This window comes from Schistocerca nitens, chromosome 10 (assembly GCF_023898315.1).
Source record: "Schistocerca nitens isolate TAMUIC-IGC-003100 chromosome 10, iqSchNite1.1, whole genome shotgun sequence".
Taxonomy (NCBI): domain Eukaryota; kingdom Metazoa; phylum Arthropoda; class Insecta; order Orthoptera; family Acrididae; genus Schistocerca; species Schistocerca nitens.
This window is the reverse complement of record NC_064623.1, coordinates 55825003-55842754: the sequence shown is the minus strand read 5'-3', so window position 1 is coordinate 55842754 and position 17752 is coordinate 55825003. Positions and strand designations below refer to the sequence as shown.

General features: G+C 39.4%; 1 protein-coding gene across 1 annotated transcript in view; it reads left to right on the top strand.

Annotated features, from left to right (window-relative positions):
• The window catches only part of LOC126209861 (mucin-17), a 154312-nt gene that overhangs the window by 80979 nt on the left and 55581 nt on the right, over positions 1-17752 (top strand). Inside the window, exons 11-12 of the mRNA XM_049938987.1 lie at positions 7411-7640; positions 13617-13927. Coding sequence (XP_049794944.1) covers positions 7411-7640; positions 13617-13927 — 541 coding nt within the window. The remainder of the gene's footprint in view (positions 1-7410; positions 7641-13616; positions 13928-17752) is intronic.

The window sequence follows — 17752 nt, the reverse complement described above, 5'->3', positions numbered from 1 at the left end:
GTAGCTCTGTCAACTAAGTCAAATATTTTGTACAGTGATGGTACCAGCAGACTGGTATCTCGTTGGGAGAAATGTGTTAGTCACTTGGGTGACTAAGTTGAGAAATAAATATGTAAACTTGAAAAATGAAGATGTACAATATTAATAACATTTGTATTACGTAAAAAGCATGAAGAGTTTTCACATAAAAAATTCAGACACATTATTTTTCAGCAGGCCCTCATATATTGTGCTATGCTGGAGACTGGCCTTGCCGTGGTCCTGTGTGTGTGACCATGTACTCTCTCTCCTAGCAGACACAGCTTAAGGTCACTTGCTAGTTTGATCTCAGCCACTTCTTTAACAACACTCTTTCTGTGTTGCTACTGGTGAGCGCTTCCAGTTTGTAGTATAGTGTTATGAAGGAAACTAATGAGATTAAAATTAGCAAATGGCATAAAAATACGTACAGATATCTGTGTTTGACTTCTGCTTGGAATCCTGCTTTCTCCCTGTTCAAACAACAGAGGGATGGAGTTAGCACTATATGATCATTTGTTGTTCGTTAATATTCCAGTGTCACAGTGTCTGACATTTTCAGTTGCAAGGAGGCACTAACTTATAATTTCGGTTGTTTTTGTGCATATTTCATCTTTTAGTTTCCTGGTTGGCACAGCCCCACCCACTGAGGGTTTAATTTACCGTGCACAGCAATCTTTCATGTCATTTGTGCCTTGGAAATGACTGGTTGTTCACATGTGTAAATATTGGCAATTGTCAAGTTTGTTATCTGGCTGCATTCCTCTAAGTTATTTGATACACCAGGAGGTGCTAAAGTTTCATATGACGTCAGTTGCTTGAGGTTATATGTCATTTCCATGACAGTATTCACTTGCTCATCTGACATATTGTAACCAAAAATTCGTGAATACATTTGAAAAGTGATTCCCCATTCTGCCTACTTACAGACATGAGTCCTTGAGACTTTGGGAAGAATCAGATGGAATATCTTATGTATGGATATGTCCCCCCACCCCCCCACCCCACCCCCCCCCCTATAAGAACTCTGTTACTATGGCCAGAGATGGTAGCTATGTTGAAATAAAGTATCCCCAAATGTTGGAACTATGTCCCAAAGAAGCAAACATTTATATTGTTGTAGTTTAAAAAGATACTGTGTTGCTGGAATGCATTTTTTTATGAAGTTACAGTAGCAGTCGATATAACGTGGTTGTCGGGGGGAGGAATGCTTTACTCTCATGTTATAACATACCCATGGTATATCGAAAGTGACATGTAATGACAAATTATGCGTGGAAAGTTAGGAAGAACACAAAATGTAAAATTATACATTCTGCATTTAAATTGAAAGAGCATTAGGAGTACATTTCAGAAACGTACCAAATAGTGTAGAGCAATTTGTCAAACTACTCTGAAATGTCGCCCAAACCATAACACGAGCTTCAGTATGGTGTATAAAGTACACTTTCAAATACTCTGTGGTAATTTACAAAACTGCCTGCAAGCTATAGTACATCATTTTTCTACTGCTTTAATGAAGTATCTCAGATTCATGTGGCAGGTCATTTCACACAGTTTCTCTAGTGCGTATTGATTTATGCTCGTCAGTTGCAACAACTCAATTTCGTTTGCTTCACTTTGTCGCTCCATCTACATAATCACTTTCTTTGTATCATCCAGTCTTTTCACATGTATAAGGAACATCATCTTCATCCTCGATTGCTTGATTCCTCTCATTTCGAACAGAATCAATAATGTCATTGTCATCTGTAATCTCTGAAATTGGTTCTTCTTTGCCAACAACTACCTCAAGTCTGCAAGATCAATATTGCACTGTAGAACATCACATGCAGACTGAATGTCACTGCAGTTGAAATCTAAGTCAGTGAAGTGTCCATCTGTTATATTTTCTTCAACAGAACACGTGTTGCAGCAAATCCTAGTAGTGGTATGACCAGTGCTTTGCCTTGCCAGATGTACTGAATACACAACTCTTAAGATTTACACGTTACGAGAACATTTCCATTTCCTTATCTGAATTTGCCATTGAAGTGAGCCATCCATGGTAATAATTAGCTTCAAATGCTTGTATGATGCCCTGATCCAGCAGCTGAATTAATGCTGTCGTGTGGTGGTGGTTTTTTTTTTTTTTTTTTTTTTTTTTTTTTTTTTTGCAAAAACAAAGTTTTTATTTTTCCACATCCTGATTGCAACACGTCAGCAGGTGGATGAACTGGACAGTGATCAAGGATTAGTAGAACTGCTTCTCTCAGCTTAAATGATCATAGGTGCTGTCACACTGACAGAACAAACTCTTCTTGAAACCAATAGGTAGAGATGTCACATATCATCTAAGCATTCTTTGAATGCCTATAAGTGAATAGTAATGATATGTTTATATGCTTGAAACATCTGTCTTTTACTTTTCCCTATACGAAGAGGTTTCAGCTTCTGGCTGCCCGATTTATTTGTGGCAAAAAGGGGGATTATTATGTCTCCATTTATTTTCAGATCTGTCTCATTTCTTGACTTTATTATTATTTTAATAAAGAGTTCTGGTTGGGAGCAATTGATAAGAAAGCACAGTTTCATCACAATTATACACTTGATGCTCTTTTAAATTTTTATCTACCATTACTTTGTGTAGAAATTCAGGCTACTGAGGCAGATTCACTGTTACAAGCCCTTGCTTCCCCTTCAGTGGTGGCTTGGAAAATTCTGTGGTGGCATCTTGAAAACCATTCATTGGAAGTTATAAAATCTTTGTTGTCATGTAAATCAAAGCAAAATTTTTTAGCTTGTACTTAATAATTGACTCTGAAAGTGGCACGCCTCACTTCTCTTTATTAAAAATCGTCTTCTTCTCCTTTCTCCCATCCCCAGATTGTTCCTTCAGGTACACTGCACACATCATTCTTCACGTGATCAATAATTTTTAGTGTATCACTCACAGAATTTCTGTGACATTGTAACAAGCACACAAATCTAGACAACAAATAAATAATTTATGATCCACATGTTGGTTGTGCTCATTTTGATCATTGTCAAGCATTATTGCACAGTCACTTTGTTGACTGCGTCACGATGTTAACAGTGAGATGGATGTATATGCGAAGCTTATGTTCAGTAACAGTCCTGGTTTGTTGATAAGACAAACCAGAGGTTGAGTTTAATTACGTCTAGCTATTTTAGTTGTTATTTAGAGAACTTGGAGGTTGCAGCATTAAATTATTCTGCAGAAAGGCTTCATGCAGGCTGTAATAAGGTTTTTTCCAATCTTATAAAATATACTGAAAGTATAAAAATCGTTCATAAATAATATTATATTTTGTGAGACAACCTTTACATCACATTATACCCGAATCTGCAGTATATCAGGCTGCTACTGTATTTGTAATTAAAAGCTGATTCTTGTTCCCCTTACACAGTTTGTTACCTTGCAGTAATTTGTGTGTTGGGTCCTGCTGGCTTTCTCTGCTTCTGCTCCTGTTAGTGTCACAAAGAATTTGATAAACAGTGTGGTGATATTTCAACCAGTTTCAAAAATATTTTTGAATCAGTAGAATATACCTGTAGTGCAGCCATCCTCAGTGATTATACCATACCTTCAGTGCTCCAGTGCTCAAAATGGTTTGTGGTTCATTATCTACATCCATACTCCGCAAGCCACCTGACGGTGTGTGGCGGAGGGTACCTTGAGTACCTCTATCGGTTCTCCCTTCTATTCCAGTCTCGTATTGTTCGTGGAAAGAAGGGTTGTCGGTATGCCTCTGTGTGGGCTCTAATCTCTCTGATTTTATCGTCATGGTCTCTTCGCGAGATATACGTAGGAGGGAGCAGTATACTGCTTGACTCCTCGGTGAAGGTATGTTCTCGAAGCTTCAACAAAAGCCCATACCGAGCTACTGAGCGTCTCTCCTGCAGAGTCTTCCACCGGAGTTTATGTATCATCTCCGTAACGCTTTCGCGATTACTAAATGATCCTGTAACGAAGCGCACTGCTCTCCGTTGAATCTTCTCTATCTCTTCTATCAACCCTATCTGGTACAGATCCCACACTGCTGAGCAATATTCAAGCAGTGGGCGAACAAGTGTACTGTAACCTACTTCCTTTGTTTTTGGATTGCATTTCCTTAGGATTCTTCCAATGAATCTGTCTGGCATCTGCTTTACCGACGATCAACTTTATATGATCATTCCATTTTAAATCACTCCTAATGCGTACTCCCAGATAATTTATGGAATTAACTGCTTCCAGTTGCTGACCTTCTATATTGTAGCTAAATGATAAGGGATCTTTCTTTCTATGTATTCGCAGCACATTACACTTAGAGAATGAGATTTTCACTCTGCAGCGGAGTGTGCGCTGATATGAAACTTCCTGGCAGATTAAAACTGTGTGCTGGACCGAGCCTCGAACTCGGGACCTTTGCCTTTCGCAGGAGAGCTTCTGTTAAGTTTGGAAGGTAGGAGACGAGGTACTGGCAGAAGTAAAGCTGTGAGGACGGGGCGTGAGTCGTGCTTGGGTAGCTCAGTTGGTAGAGCACTTGCCCGAGAAAGGCAAAGGTCCCGAGTTCGAGTCTCGGTCTGGCACACAGTTTTAATCTGCCAGGAAGTTTCACATTACACTTGTCTATATTGAGATTCAATTGCCATTCCCTGCACCATGCGTCAATTCGCTGCAATCCTCCTGCATTTCAGTACAATTTTCCATTGTTACAACCTCTCGATATACCACAGCATCATCCGCAAAAAGCCTCAGTGAACTTCTGATGTGATCCACAAGGTCATTTATGTATATTTTGAATAGAATTATTGTTAGAAGAGTTATGTGTACACTCTCTCTTCATACCTAAGTATATTGATTGCAGTGCCTAGAGACAATTTAGTTTGCACTGAAAGTATTGTGCATATTATGAAATAGTCTCTTCCTTACAACACTCAAAAATGGAAAGCTGTGTCATTCATCAACCTATGACTATAAAATTTGTTTCACTAAAAATATGTGCACACAATTTTTTTGGGGTTGTTTAATGTATTTTCTCTGTTTTTGTAATTTTCACTCCTTGCTCCATATTTGCATCCAGTAATGTAGGCAGTGTTAAGTATTTCTAGCACTACTCTCAATTATAAGCAGTGAATGCTGAGCAAGCCTCAGCCATAAAATTTTGAAGGTGCTTGTTTAACAATCTCGTTGTTTCACAGAACTTTTAGAGCATAATTAGAAGTCTTCCTTAAACATTTTTGTCTTCATTCTTTTAATGTGAAGGTTTTCACCTTTATCGTAATGGCTGTTATAGTGTGTTGCATAGCTGTTGTATTCGGTTAGTGCTTGCGGCACACTGTGTGTCTCGAATTTTCACTGACTGTTGTGCAGGTTTTATATGATCTTTATATGCCTTGAACAACTTGTTACGTTATATTGTCATGAATGTTGTTTCGAATGCAGTCCATTACTAGCATATTTTGGTTGACTTTTAAATGTTTTCGTGCACATATGGTATATGCCCTGCACTATCTCATATATTTTTCATTGGGTTATGTGACAGTGAGGAGAAGTTAATGTTACAGGGGGACGTTATGGACTGGCCCTCTTTGATTTTCTTCATACTTAACAAGATTTGAAATCTGACATTCACATATCAATTTTCTAAAGCAGTGAGATAAAATTCTTTAAAGTAGCTTGCCACCTTATTTCTGAACACTGTTAAGTGCAAATAATTTCCAGCAATTTAACGTGTATTTGTAGCTGAGTAAATAGGGTAAAAATTATGTAATCATAATGTCTGTGATACGAATCTTACTAATAGCAATTATTTTGGTGAGTTTTGTTTCTGTTTTGTATTTGTCATCAAATGGTAATGATGATCTGCCCTTCTGTATAAAGACAAGCTGTTACCAAAATTCTCAATGTTCTTGGCCGATTTACTTCACATTTTTACACAGTTCTCTTAGAAATGTTTTGAAGGACATTGCTACATATTTTTTGTAATTATATATGTGGTCTATAAATATGTCTGCTTGTGTCTGTATATGTGTGGATGGATATGTGTGTGTGTGCGCGAGTGTATACCCGTCCTTTTTTCCCCCTAAGGTAAGTCTTTCCGCTCCCAGGATTGGAATGACCCCTTACCCTCTCCCTTAAAACCCACATCCTTTCGTCTTTCCCTCTCCTTCCCTCTTTCCTGATGAGGCAACAATTTGTTGCGAAAGCTTGAATTTTGTGTGTATGTTTGTGTTTGTTTGTGTGTCTGTCGACCTGCCAGCACTTTCATTTGGTAAGTCACATCATCTTTGTTTTTAGATATATATCTGAGGAAAGTTTGTTAACAGAAATCTCGAAAAATTCGTGATCGATTTACTGCAAATTCTTATGTACGGTACTCAAATAAACAGTTGGATGGGCATAGACTATAATTTTTAATATATGTGGATTATAAGCATATATTTATAACTTACGGGGTAAACATTGTCAGCAAAAACCTCAAAAGTTCTATACCAATTTGCTGGAAGTTCTTACTCAATGCAGTTCTCGAAAAAAACTTGGCGGGGTGGGGGGGGGGGGGGGGGGGGAGGAATCATATTTGAAGATTACAAGTCGTCCATTGTTGTCAAGTTCAAAATGGTATCCTAATGAATGCAATTACTAGTAGCTTAATCCAAATTGTATGAGTCCCATAAACACAAAAAATCAGTGGTGAGAAACCCCCCTTCTTTTTTTTTTTTTTTTTTTTTCAAATGGAGTTGCTATTAAACAAATATTTTATCATGACTTTTTATTAAAAATACCATTTTTTATTACTAGTGTTATGAAAACAAAGATTGATAAGGACATGTTAAATGTCACATTGTTAAATGAAAAAAATTACAGGCATCAATAATACTGTTCCGTCTCTAAAAGTAATAAATATGTTTCATTTTCTAACTGGTGTTTCTCATTTTTTTTCACCAAGTTTTGATTTTATTGTGCACACTCAAATATTCATGTGGTTAGTAACTAAACATAGAATATTTCACTTTTATTAAAAAAAATTTGCAAATACATTCCCCCCCCCCCATCTCCTCCTCCACCTCCTGGATTGTGTAATTAGGAATTTGATGTCCAGGTGCTGAGCTTCAAAATAAAATATGAAGAAAATTAGAGAGGTTCTTTTCTTATTGATTACAAGGTGAAATTATATCTGTATATTTACAGAATTAAGTAATAAAGGAGAAGTTCCAATATTGTTTCGTTTTGGAGTACATATACGCAGTTGATAACATAGTAAAATGTGTGCCTGCACTTGAAAAGTATAAAACCAAAGTGTGCACTCATTTATAAATCCAGTAATTCTCTCTCTCTCCCTCTCTCTCTCTCTCTCTCTCTCTCTCTTTCTTTTAAAATGTTACCCATTGTCTTTTCGATCACAGTCGAGACGCACCTCACAGCCGAGTCCTGTCTCTGCGATGCCTGCTATCGTCATGTGGACCGCAAGGCGAACTGTCCGTCATACAAGGACAACCGTAAGCGTTACCACCGCACTGGCGGAGGGCTCGGAGGAGCGACTGCAGTGTGCGCGGCCCAGGGTTGTGACCAGACTGCATCGCACCATGTCCGTCGGAAGTGGCTCCTGAAGCTGAAGAGGAGCATCATGAACAAGGTACTGGCACACACAGAGGCAGACTTTTGCTTGTTCGATCCTTCCTCAACCACCTAGCCCGTTGTAATATGTACATCATTATAAGGTAAGAATGTGACCCCTCAGTGATGTTAAATGTGAAGTGTTGCATTTTCACTGCTGTCGAATGGGATTGCTAAACATGATTCAGCCATTCTGCAACCTGTTGCTTAAAACAGTCTTCACCACAGAACAAAAACCGTAGTACCTATTGATAAAACTGGAGCTCATCCGAGAACAGTATGTCTCGCCGTAATTGCTGGAAGTTTGCAACACTATTTTTGTTACACAGGGCAAACTCGGACTCCACTGAAACAGCGATATGTAGCTGTACGGATTTTTTTACTGACAAAGTGTTCGCCAATATCCATCTCGCATATTAGTTGAATGACTGCAGTGGAAGAATGATACTATGACACTGCCCAGCTGTTCACTCAGAGACAACAGTCACTTTACGGTTCTTGCATTAGCCTTTGTTTTGTGTTTTCCATCTTGGTGATTTTGTACTACTGGCTTTTCCACTGTTGTGAAGGTATTTTCACAGAAATATACACTATCTGATCAGGACTATCTGATCAGAACTATTATCTGATCAGAACTATTATCTGATCAGAACTATTATCTGATCAGAACTATTATCTGATCAGAACTATTATCTGATCAGAACTATTATCTGATCAGAACTATTATCTGATCAGAACTATTATCTGATCAGAACTATTATCTGATCAGAACTATTATCTGATCAGAACTACACTCCTGGAAATGGAAAAAAGAACACATTGACACCGGTGTGTCAGACCCACCATACTTGCTCCGGACACTGCGAGAGGGCTGTACAAGCAATGATCACACGCACGGCACAGCGGACACACCAGGAACCGCAGTGTTGGCCGTCGAATGGCGCTAGCTGCGCAGCATTTGTGCACCGCCGCCGTCAGTGTCAGCCAGTTTGCCGTGGCATACGGAGCTCCATCGCAGTCTTTAACACTGGTAGCATGCCGCAACAGCGTGGACATGAACCGTATGTGCAGTTGACGGACTTTGAGCGAGGGCGTATAGTGGGCATGCGGGAGGCCGGGTGGACGTACCGCCGAATTGCTCAACACGTGGGGCGTGAGGTCTCCACAGTACATCGATGTTGTCGCCAGTGGTCGGCGGAAGGTGCACGTGCCCGTCGACCTGGGACTGGACCGCAGCGACGCACGGATGCACGCCAAGACCGTAGGATCCTACGCAGTGCCGTAGGGGACCGCACCGCCACTTCCCAGCAAATTAGGGACACTGTTGCTCCTGGCGTATCGGCGAGGACCATTCGCAACCGTCTCCATGAAGCTGGGCTACGGTCCCGCACACCGTTAGGCCGTCTTCCGCTCACGCCCCAACATCGTGCAGCCCGCCTCCAGTGGTGTCGCGACAGGCGTGAATGGAGACGTGTCGTCTTCAGCGATGAGAGTCGCTTCTGCCTTGGTGCCAATGATGGTCGTATGCGTGTTTGGCGCCATGCAGGTGAGCGCCACAATCAGGACTGCATACGACCGAGGCACACAGGGCCAACACCCGGCATCATGGTGTGGGGAGCGATCTCCTACACTGGCCGTACACCACTGGTGATCATCGAGGGGACTCTGAATAGTGCACGGTACATCCAAACCGTCATCGAACCCATCGTTCTACCATTCGTAGACCGGCAAGGGAACTTGCTGTTCCAACAGGACAATGCACGTCCGCATGTATCCCGTGCCACCCAACGTGCTCTAGAAGGTGTAAGTCAACTACCCTGGCCAGCAAGATCTCCGGATCTGTCCCCCATTGAGCATGTTTGGGACTGGATGAAGCGTCGTCCCACGCGGTCTGCACGTCCAGTACGAACGCTGGTCCAACTGAGGCGCCAGGTGGAAATGGCATGGCAAGCCGTTCCACAGGACTACATCCAGCATCTCTACGATCGTTTCCATGGGAGAATAGCAGCCTGCATTGCTGCGAAAGGTGGATATACACTGTACTAGTGCCGACATTGTGCATGCTCTGTTGCCTGTGTCTATGTGCCTGTGGTTCTGTCAGTGTGATCATGTGATGTATCTGACCCCAGGAATGTGTCAATAAAGTTTCCCCTTCCTGGGACAATGAATTCACGGTGTTCTTATTTAAATTTGCAGGAGTGTATTATCTGATCAGAACTATTATCTGATCAGAACTATTAATTGATCAGAACTATTAATTGATCAGAACTATTATCTGATCAGAACTATTATCTGATCAGAACTATTATCTGATCAGAACTATTATCTGATCAGAACTATTATCTGATCAGAACTATTATCTGATCAGAACTATCTGAACACCCGTATATAAAGTGGAATTGACAATTAGATGTCACACGAAGCAGACTCACCAGTTTAAAAAGACAGAGTATTATGGTGTCAGTAGAGAAGCAGTAACACCAGAACAGTTTGCTCTGGAGCTCATCCAACCACAGCTAAACCAGGACCAAGCTGACTTGGTGTACTGGTAAACAGGGACCATTGAGCATTGCAAGGGTGGTTGCAAAAAATCGCACGAAATCAGCGGAAAGAATCACTTGAGAGTTCCAAAGTGCTACCAGCAGTTGAGGCAGCACAGTGAGTGTACATAGGGAATTGCAGAGATTGGGGTACAGTGGTGGAGCAGCCCCTCATAAGCCACGCCATTTACCTTTTCTATGCTAGTCGATGCTCGAGTTGGTGTAAAGAGTGATGTCAATGTACAGCGGATGACTGAAAACTAGTAATTTTGAGTGACGGCTCACATTATATCCTGTGCCATTCTGATGAAATGGTTTGGGTTCGGTGAATGCCCGAACAATGTTACCTGCCGTGTTACCTGCCGTCATGTTCAGTGCCGACACTGAAGTAAGTGGAGGTGATGTTAAGGTATGGGTATCCTTTTTGTGGTGAAGATGTGGTCCCTTTATAGTGCTTTAGAGAATGCTAAATGTAGAAATATAGGAACACATTTCAAAGCATTTTATACTGCGTGTGGTAAAGGAACAGTTTAGAGATGCTGGTTGTTCTTTTATCTGCTTGAAAGTGTACCCTATCACAAAGCAGCATCTGTGAGACAATGGTTTGTGGACAGTAATATTAGTGAAATGACTGGCCTGCTGAGCCCTCACCCAAATGCATTGAACACCATTGAGATGAGTTAGACCATCAACTTTGCTCCATGCCCCATCACTACCTTCTCTGCTTTCTGCTCTTCAAGAAGAATGGGCTGCAATTCCTCCACAAACATTCAGACAGCTCATTGAGAATGCCCCCAGCAGATTCCAAGCCATCATAAAGGCTCGGACCCACCGCATATAAATGTTCACTAATAGGTATGCAGGTACTTTTGAGCAGATAGTGTAAGTAATTAGGGCAACAAATCAAATAAACCATAATTACGTTTCTAATCCAAAATGAGCTACTGGAGACTTGAGGTTCCTCATACCGAAATACGCAGAAAATATTCCTGACAAACCTCTGAAATTCAGTTGAGAGTAGTTCAGGTTCTCCCCGTATATGACGCACTCGGACATCTGCTGGATGCTTGTGTTCTTCCTTATCATTTGGCACAACAGTTTTGTATTTATGTGTAAGAAAAAGTGAAATTTGGATATTATAGAGTATTTCTTGTTCCTGTTAAATGGTTTTTTGCTTAAAAGATAATCATGCAAGAACTGATGTTATCTGAGGAAATAGTGGAGAGTTTCTGGAGTGCCGGGGTTGAAATATCTGTTTGACTGTTTAGATTTAAGTTTCCTGTGCTTTTTTTCCGAATCACTTAAGGTAAATGCAAAGATGGTTCTTATGAGAAGGTCACCACCAATTTCCTATCCCCTTGTTCCATTGTTGTCCCTTAGCTTGTGCTCATGACTATATACCTATGGTATGTTAAATTCTTGATTTTCTTTCCTTCTTTAGTTTAGTGACCAAACGATTCTAGTCAGACCCAGAGCATACCAATTACAGCTTATCAAGTAAAAAATGTTTTTTGAGGAACATAACACACTATCATTCTTTAAAAAAATAAAAAAGGGCGGGGGGGGGGGGGGGGGGTGAAGTAAGCACAAATAATGTAGAGAGGTTCCAGAAACTCATTTTGATGGAATGGTTAAAAGTATAAATGTGTGCAAAACACTGTTGTCTGGGTTGTTTTTTCGTTAATGATGATATTATATGAGAGACTTCAAATTGAAGTTTCTCGTATCTTAAGGAAGGCTCTGTGCAGTGTTGATACACTTCATAGTATGTTCTCTCTATTTTCATTTGCTGTTGACCTGTGGTGTAATTTTTAAGCCTATAGAACACGAAGAAAACATTAAAGTTTCTCTCAGGTCACATCACTACATCCTCTTACTGTGTTTTGCTCAAAAGTCTTATCTTAAATTCACTTTAGTGAGGGCATCCTTGTGATTAGGAAAAGCATCAGTTGACATGTACAGTTGACCAAGTATTGCAGGAAAAAAGTTTGTATGTCAATCTTTCCATCCTTCATAGAGCCCTGAAGGAGGAAGCTACTGGTTGCACACTTTTACTCAGCTCCTACGTGATTTGTGTAAGTAGTCTAACTTCATACCATTCCAGAATGTTTAAGCTTGTTGCCAGCCTCAGCTATGTAACAGTATTGTGCAACATAGCAATAAGTAACCATTGTGGATACAGTGTTGATCCGTGTTTTGCGATGTTGTGATAGTTAATATTATTTACATGAAATGAGCAAAGAAGCCGTACTTGGTCCCTCTAGTGACTTTTGTGTCATTTCCATAACACATTAACCCATTACATGCTGTGGGAGGGGGAGGTAGGGCTTGTCTCAGCAGCCAATGTGCTACGAGCTGATCACAAGCTTCCGCTCCTGGCATCCTCTGGGCAGGGGCCAAGTAAAAGTGCACGATCAGTATGTGAGCATCTAGAACTCTACACACATTTAACAAGAAATCTGAATAACATGTTGAATGAGCAGAGAGAACTTAGAAATAAAAAATGTATTGAGCACTGAGACGAAATTCTTATTGGTGACAGATAATTCAGGACAAAAGGAGCACTTGAGAATGAGTTATTGATCGAAACTGATGGCAGTAAATAAAATATAAAAAAGCAGCTCTGGTGGATTAATATTTACAATACTATGCAATTCATACAATTTCTTAAGGCTGCAGAACAGCATACACAAGAAATAAACAAAAAGAGTATTTCCTTTTCTATATAACATTTCTCATCTTTGTCCCAATGGTAATTTAATGTAAATACTCTCATTTTCAAGTGACTGATAATGAAAATTATAAACATTATTTTTATTTAAAAAAGTGATTCAGTATTTAATCAACATTTCCATTTATTAATAAATATAGAAGTTTTTTAATGTATGTATTACAGCTTGTAGCTAATGTGTGTCAGTACAGATTTCATATAGTTAATTATAGGAAGGATATTTATTATTTTTATGGTTTTTCATATGTCACGACAGAGCTGTCTTTGTGTTTTTAAAAAAACATACTGTGGCTTGAGTTGTACCAACATTCATCTAGAAAATAGTACTGCGAGTGGTGGACAGCCAAACCTAGAATACTAACCAATCAGTATAGCTACTAATCCCTATCGAGAAGTATGAAACTTGGACACCTCAGTCTTTTACATGTACCTATCACTTTTCTCATGAATAGAAGCAGAATGTGAAAACTACTTTTTACGTATCATATACATTGTTCAAATAGTTTATGGGAATATAGCTGGGTTTAAATAGCAGAGCACAGTCAGGTCACACTACATTAAGCATTTTGAGAACCATAATGGAGGTTACCTGTTGAAATATCATCTGGTAAGAGTATTTTGTGTTGGCTGCATTCCCATGTGCTGTTTGGATATAAGTTGGATGTAAAATTTTCTGATATTGGAGATATGTACCATAGAGATTTGTTATAATTTATGTCTACAGGTCCCTGTTGACACGGACAAGCCCCAGGCCCACTTCGCACTTTGTTCGCAACATTTCTCATGGGTAGACTTCTACATGGTGTGTGGTATCTGCAATCGGAGGCTTGTACGTGCTCACATGTACGGTTTGGGCAATGCGGAAGCCAGAGAACTCAATGCGGCACTGACCCGAGACGGCATTCCTGCGCGTGTCAGCTCAGAGCGCTTTCTGTGCAAGCTGTGTCGGTACTATGCCAGTCTGCGAGCCAAATGTCGTAACCCAAGTAACCTCACTGGCAACCAAAAGATGTTTTTCGATAGCTATAGGAAAAGGTAATTGTGTGCTTTCTGTTGTTCTCTTTCTCATTGTGTATTCATGAAGTTATGATAAGAGCATTTCAGATTTTTTTTTAAGATGTATATGAAATTTCGTGATAGTGCAATTGCGTCTAATTCAGTTTCAGTATATGGTATATGCCTCTACCTCCTGTACGCTTGCTCTTCTTTGTTGCCCCTCTCCTTCCAATCTTACCCCAGTGGAATTTAGAAGCTACACAATTTTATGTTCTACTTAATGAGACTATTATGAATTTTAGAAGAAACAAAATCTGGCATATAAGATCTTTCTTTAATTCAGAGGGTAGTTTCTGTTCATGAAGGAGCAAGTTACCGCGCAATAAACAGCTCCATACATTCATTTCATTCATTCACTCATTATTTTCTGTAAGTCATGTCCTGAAGAGGACCTTTCAGGGATGTGAAATAACTCAATTTACACATTAACAGGCAGAAGCAGTAACTGCTGGCTGCTTCTGTAAAGTACACGAACAACTAATATGACTAGTGATAATCTACTCACACCTCTAGATCAGTACATTAGGAGAAAAAAAAATTACTTTGGAATGAGCTACTGCTCTTCCTCCTCCTCCTCTCATCTGTTGTTTTTCATCTCATACTTCAAATAACCTTTTTCTATTCACATAGACAACTGTCAGCTCTCTATATACTGGTAAAATCAGAATCTATCTGATATAAATATTAATTGGGTAGAATTTACATTCTGTTCAAATGTCGCCACCAGGTTTTCCTGAAGTGGTTTTGACATGTTTACACATTCCATTCCGCCAACAGTCTCACTGCAATGGATGAGATATTCTGTATCTCAGCGAATAAAAAAGTTTTGAATATTTATCATGCAACATACGTGCCTTTTTGAGTGCTACAATTTGCAAAAATCTCTTTTTATTATGTTGAACCGTTTATGAAATATGACAGTTGTTATGACCATATGATTCCCAATGCACAGCAATGGAATTGGGTGCACTGTGCTCGAACATCTGCTGGATATAAAAACTAGTAACTTGAGAATGAAATGTGTAGTTCTGGTCTCAATTTTAAATAAAATTTCTACATCTTATCTACATCTCATACACAGCAGTGTATAAGGTAGAATTAGTCATACACAATGCTACTGAAAATAAGTTTGTTCCTTATTGAGTGAAGGTATCGAACTGTACGATGCACAAAACACAAATCTTTTCACCAAATAGTTTTCTTAAAATCCAATGACAAGTATTTCATAGCAGCCAGAACGTCGTCATCTCAGCACAGGTAACAGCATTAGGCAGGCAGAACAATGACAAAAAAGCCGTGCTCATCACAGAATGTAGAGAGCACATCTGTAGCAGTCAAAGGGTTAATTAAAAAGTGGAGAAAAATTAAAATAATGGTTTTAATGTGTCATATGATCTACATAGCCTCCCACCACTTGAATGCAACACACAAATCATTCGTACAACAATGTTAAAATGTCAGAAAAGTCCTTTGTAATATTGTTCAACTCTCCTGTTGGTTATTTCATCAAAATGTTGATCCTTCATGTGCATTTCTGCACTTTGTCATTTTGTGGCTTTTGTGACTTTCCCAGGAAAGTATTGTACACATTTTGCATTTCAGTTGAGCTGCACAGGCATCCACGGTCATTGTCTTTGTTCAGGAGGTGATGTGTGTGCGACAAACATTCCACTCCACAGATTTTTACTTTCTTCAAAACATTCTGAAGAATGTCTTGAACACTTGATTTAGAGATGTGCTACGGCCACACATCACAACTTAACACTGCGTGGTCGAATACGCATTTCTTTTTCACACTTCTTAGTTCAAGCTGTCACTGTAGCAACTGTGCTTACGTCACTCATATGCCGGGAATAACATCAGTCTTCGAACTGTTTGGATGGATGGTATATATTGGAAGACTGGCTAATGAAGCATACATTTACTTTGTTTTTAAATATTTGGGGTTTTCAGTTTCGTGCTTGACTTCCACCAGCAACCTATTATAGACTTTTGCCCCGGAATATTAAAGACTCCATTCTGAACCCTAGACAGAGATGCTTACTAACTGTGAAGATGATTTTCACTTCTTGTATTGTGGTTGTGAATTGCTGAGTTCATCCTAAATTAACTCTTGTTATTAACCACAAATACCTTTAGGGAATATATGTACTGACATGAAAGTACAAGAGTCCCTAAGTCCCTGAAGAAGCTTCCGCAAGATGTTAGGTTATCAACTCTACACAGTAACGGAAGAGTTGTTACATAAAATACATGAAAAGTGTATTCACAGTTGTGAATATTGACAATGATCTGCTGTATAATGGGATGATGACAGTTAAAATTTGTGCCGGACCAGGGCTCAAACCCACAATAAGTGGGAAATCCAGACTCGTGTCACGATCCGACACACATTTTCATTGTTATCATCCCATTAGACGGCTGATGATTGTCCATATTCACAACTGCAAATATTTTTTTATCTGCAATGAAATCCCACTTTTACACCTTTCAAGAGACTCGAAAAAATGATGTAAATGTGGGAAATAATGTTTAAGCAGTAAAAGCTACGTATAGGATCTCCCCCCCCCTCCCCCCCTTGCAGTTTCGCACTTTATGTATGACATATGTACATAATAGGCATCAAAATACTTGTCAAGGTCTTGCTTATATTTTTTTTTTTCTCCCCATGCTTAGCACAACAAATTTCAAGAATTTATTCTTGTTGTCAAGTGCAAATATTTACACAAGTATTTTGTTTGGTGTTTGCATATGTGTTGTTCTGCATCATTTTGAGGCTATCGGGTACTGTGCTTCCTCAGTTATCTAGAAAACCATGCACACACAAACTATCATCACGTTGCTTGTTTGTCAAACATTGCAAAAAATACATGTGTGAATATTCACACTCAACAGCGAGAATAAAATCTCAAAACACATCATGCTGAGTACAAACAAATACATAACTGATGCTGTGTTTAAACCAAAAACTTGACAATGCAGTGTGAGCAAAGGTGTCAGCTAGCACTACAAGTGGCCAAACTACAAAACACACTAATATGATTCGAATAATACAGAAGTGTCATGACATTGACAACACTCATGAAAATGCATATGTGCTGTAGAGACAGTTTGGAAATGACTGTGGTGGGTCCTGATAACTTTATTCAAACAAACCTAATTACTACCACCAGCCACCAAGCCGAGTGGCAGTGGCAGTTAGTTGCGGCAAGAGATAAAGCGTGAATTGTTCAGACTTTTACCCAGTTACCGGTTCAGGTCTGTCATGTAGAACATGCTGGTGTCAAGAAACTTAACCACATAATGTTTGTAAACGCTGCTTTATGGCCAGTGCCGTCAGTTATGTCATTTCTTTTCTCCATGAACATTTTTTCATGAAGTATAAACTGCAGGAAAATTACAATCGGTTAACGTAAACTTGGGTGCAAGTTAATTTTGTCAACAGAGGAAATTTGATTGAACATAAGAAATGTCTTAAATGCCAGGGGAACATTAATTCTGAGAACATAAAAGAGGGGTCATACTATATTTCATAATGGCTGTAGTCATTGTAGTCCCAAAGGAACTTTGCGTCATAATTCTGAACAACCCAGGCACAGAAATATCATATAATTATGATGTAAAGGAGTCTCTACACCCCAGACACCACTTTTGTGCAGTTACTTCACCATTGGATGAATATTGACTGTTTTAGTTATAAAAGAATAAAATTGTGTTCCAAAAGATGCTACTTATTCATTGGCATTGTTAACCAAATAAATAATGAATTAGTAAATAATGTTTTTGTGATTTATCCAGCACATT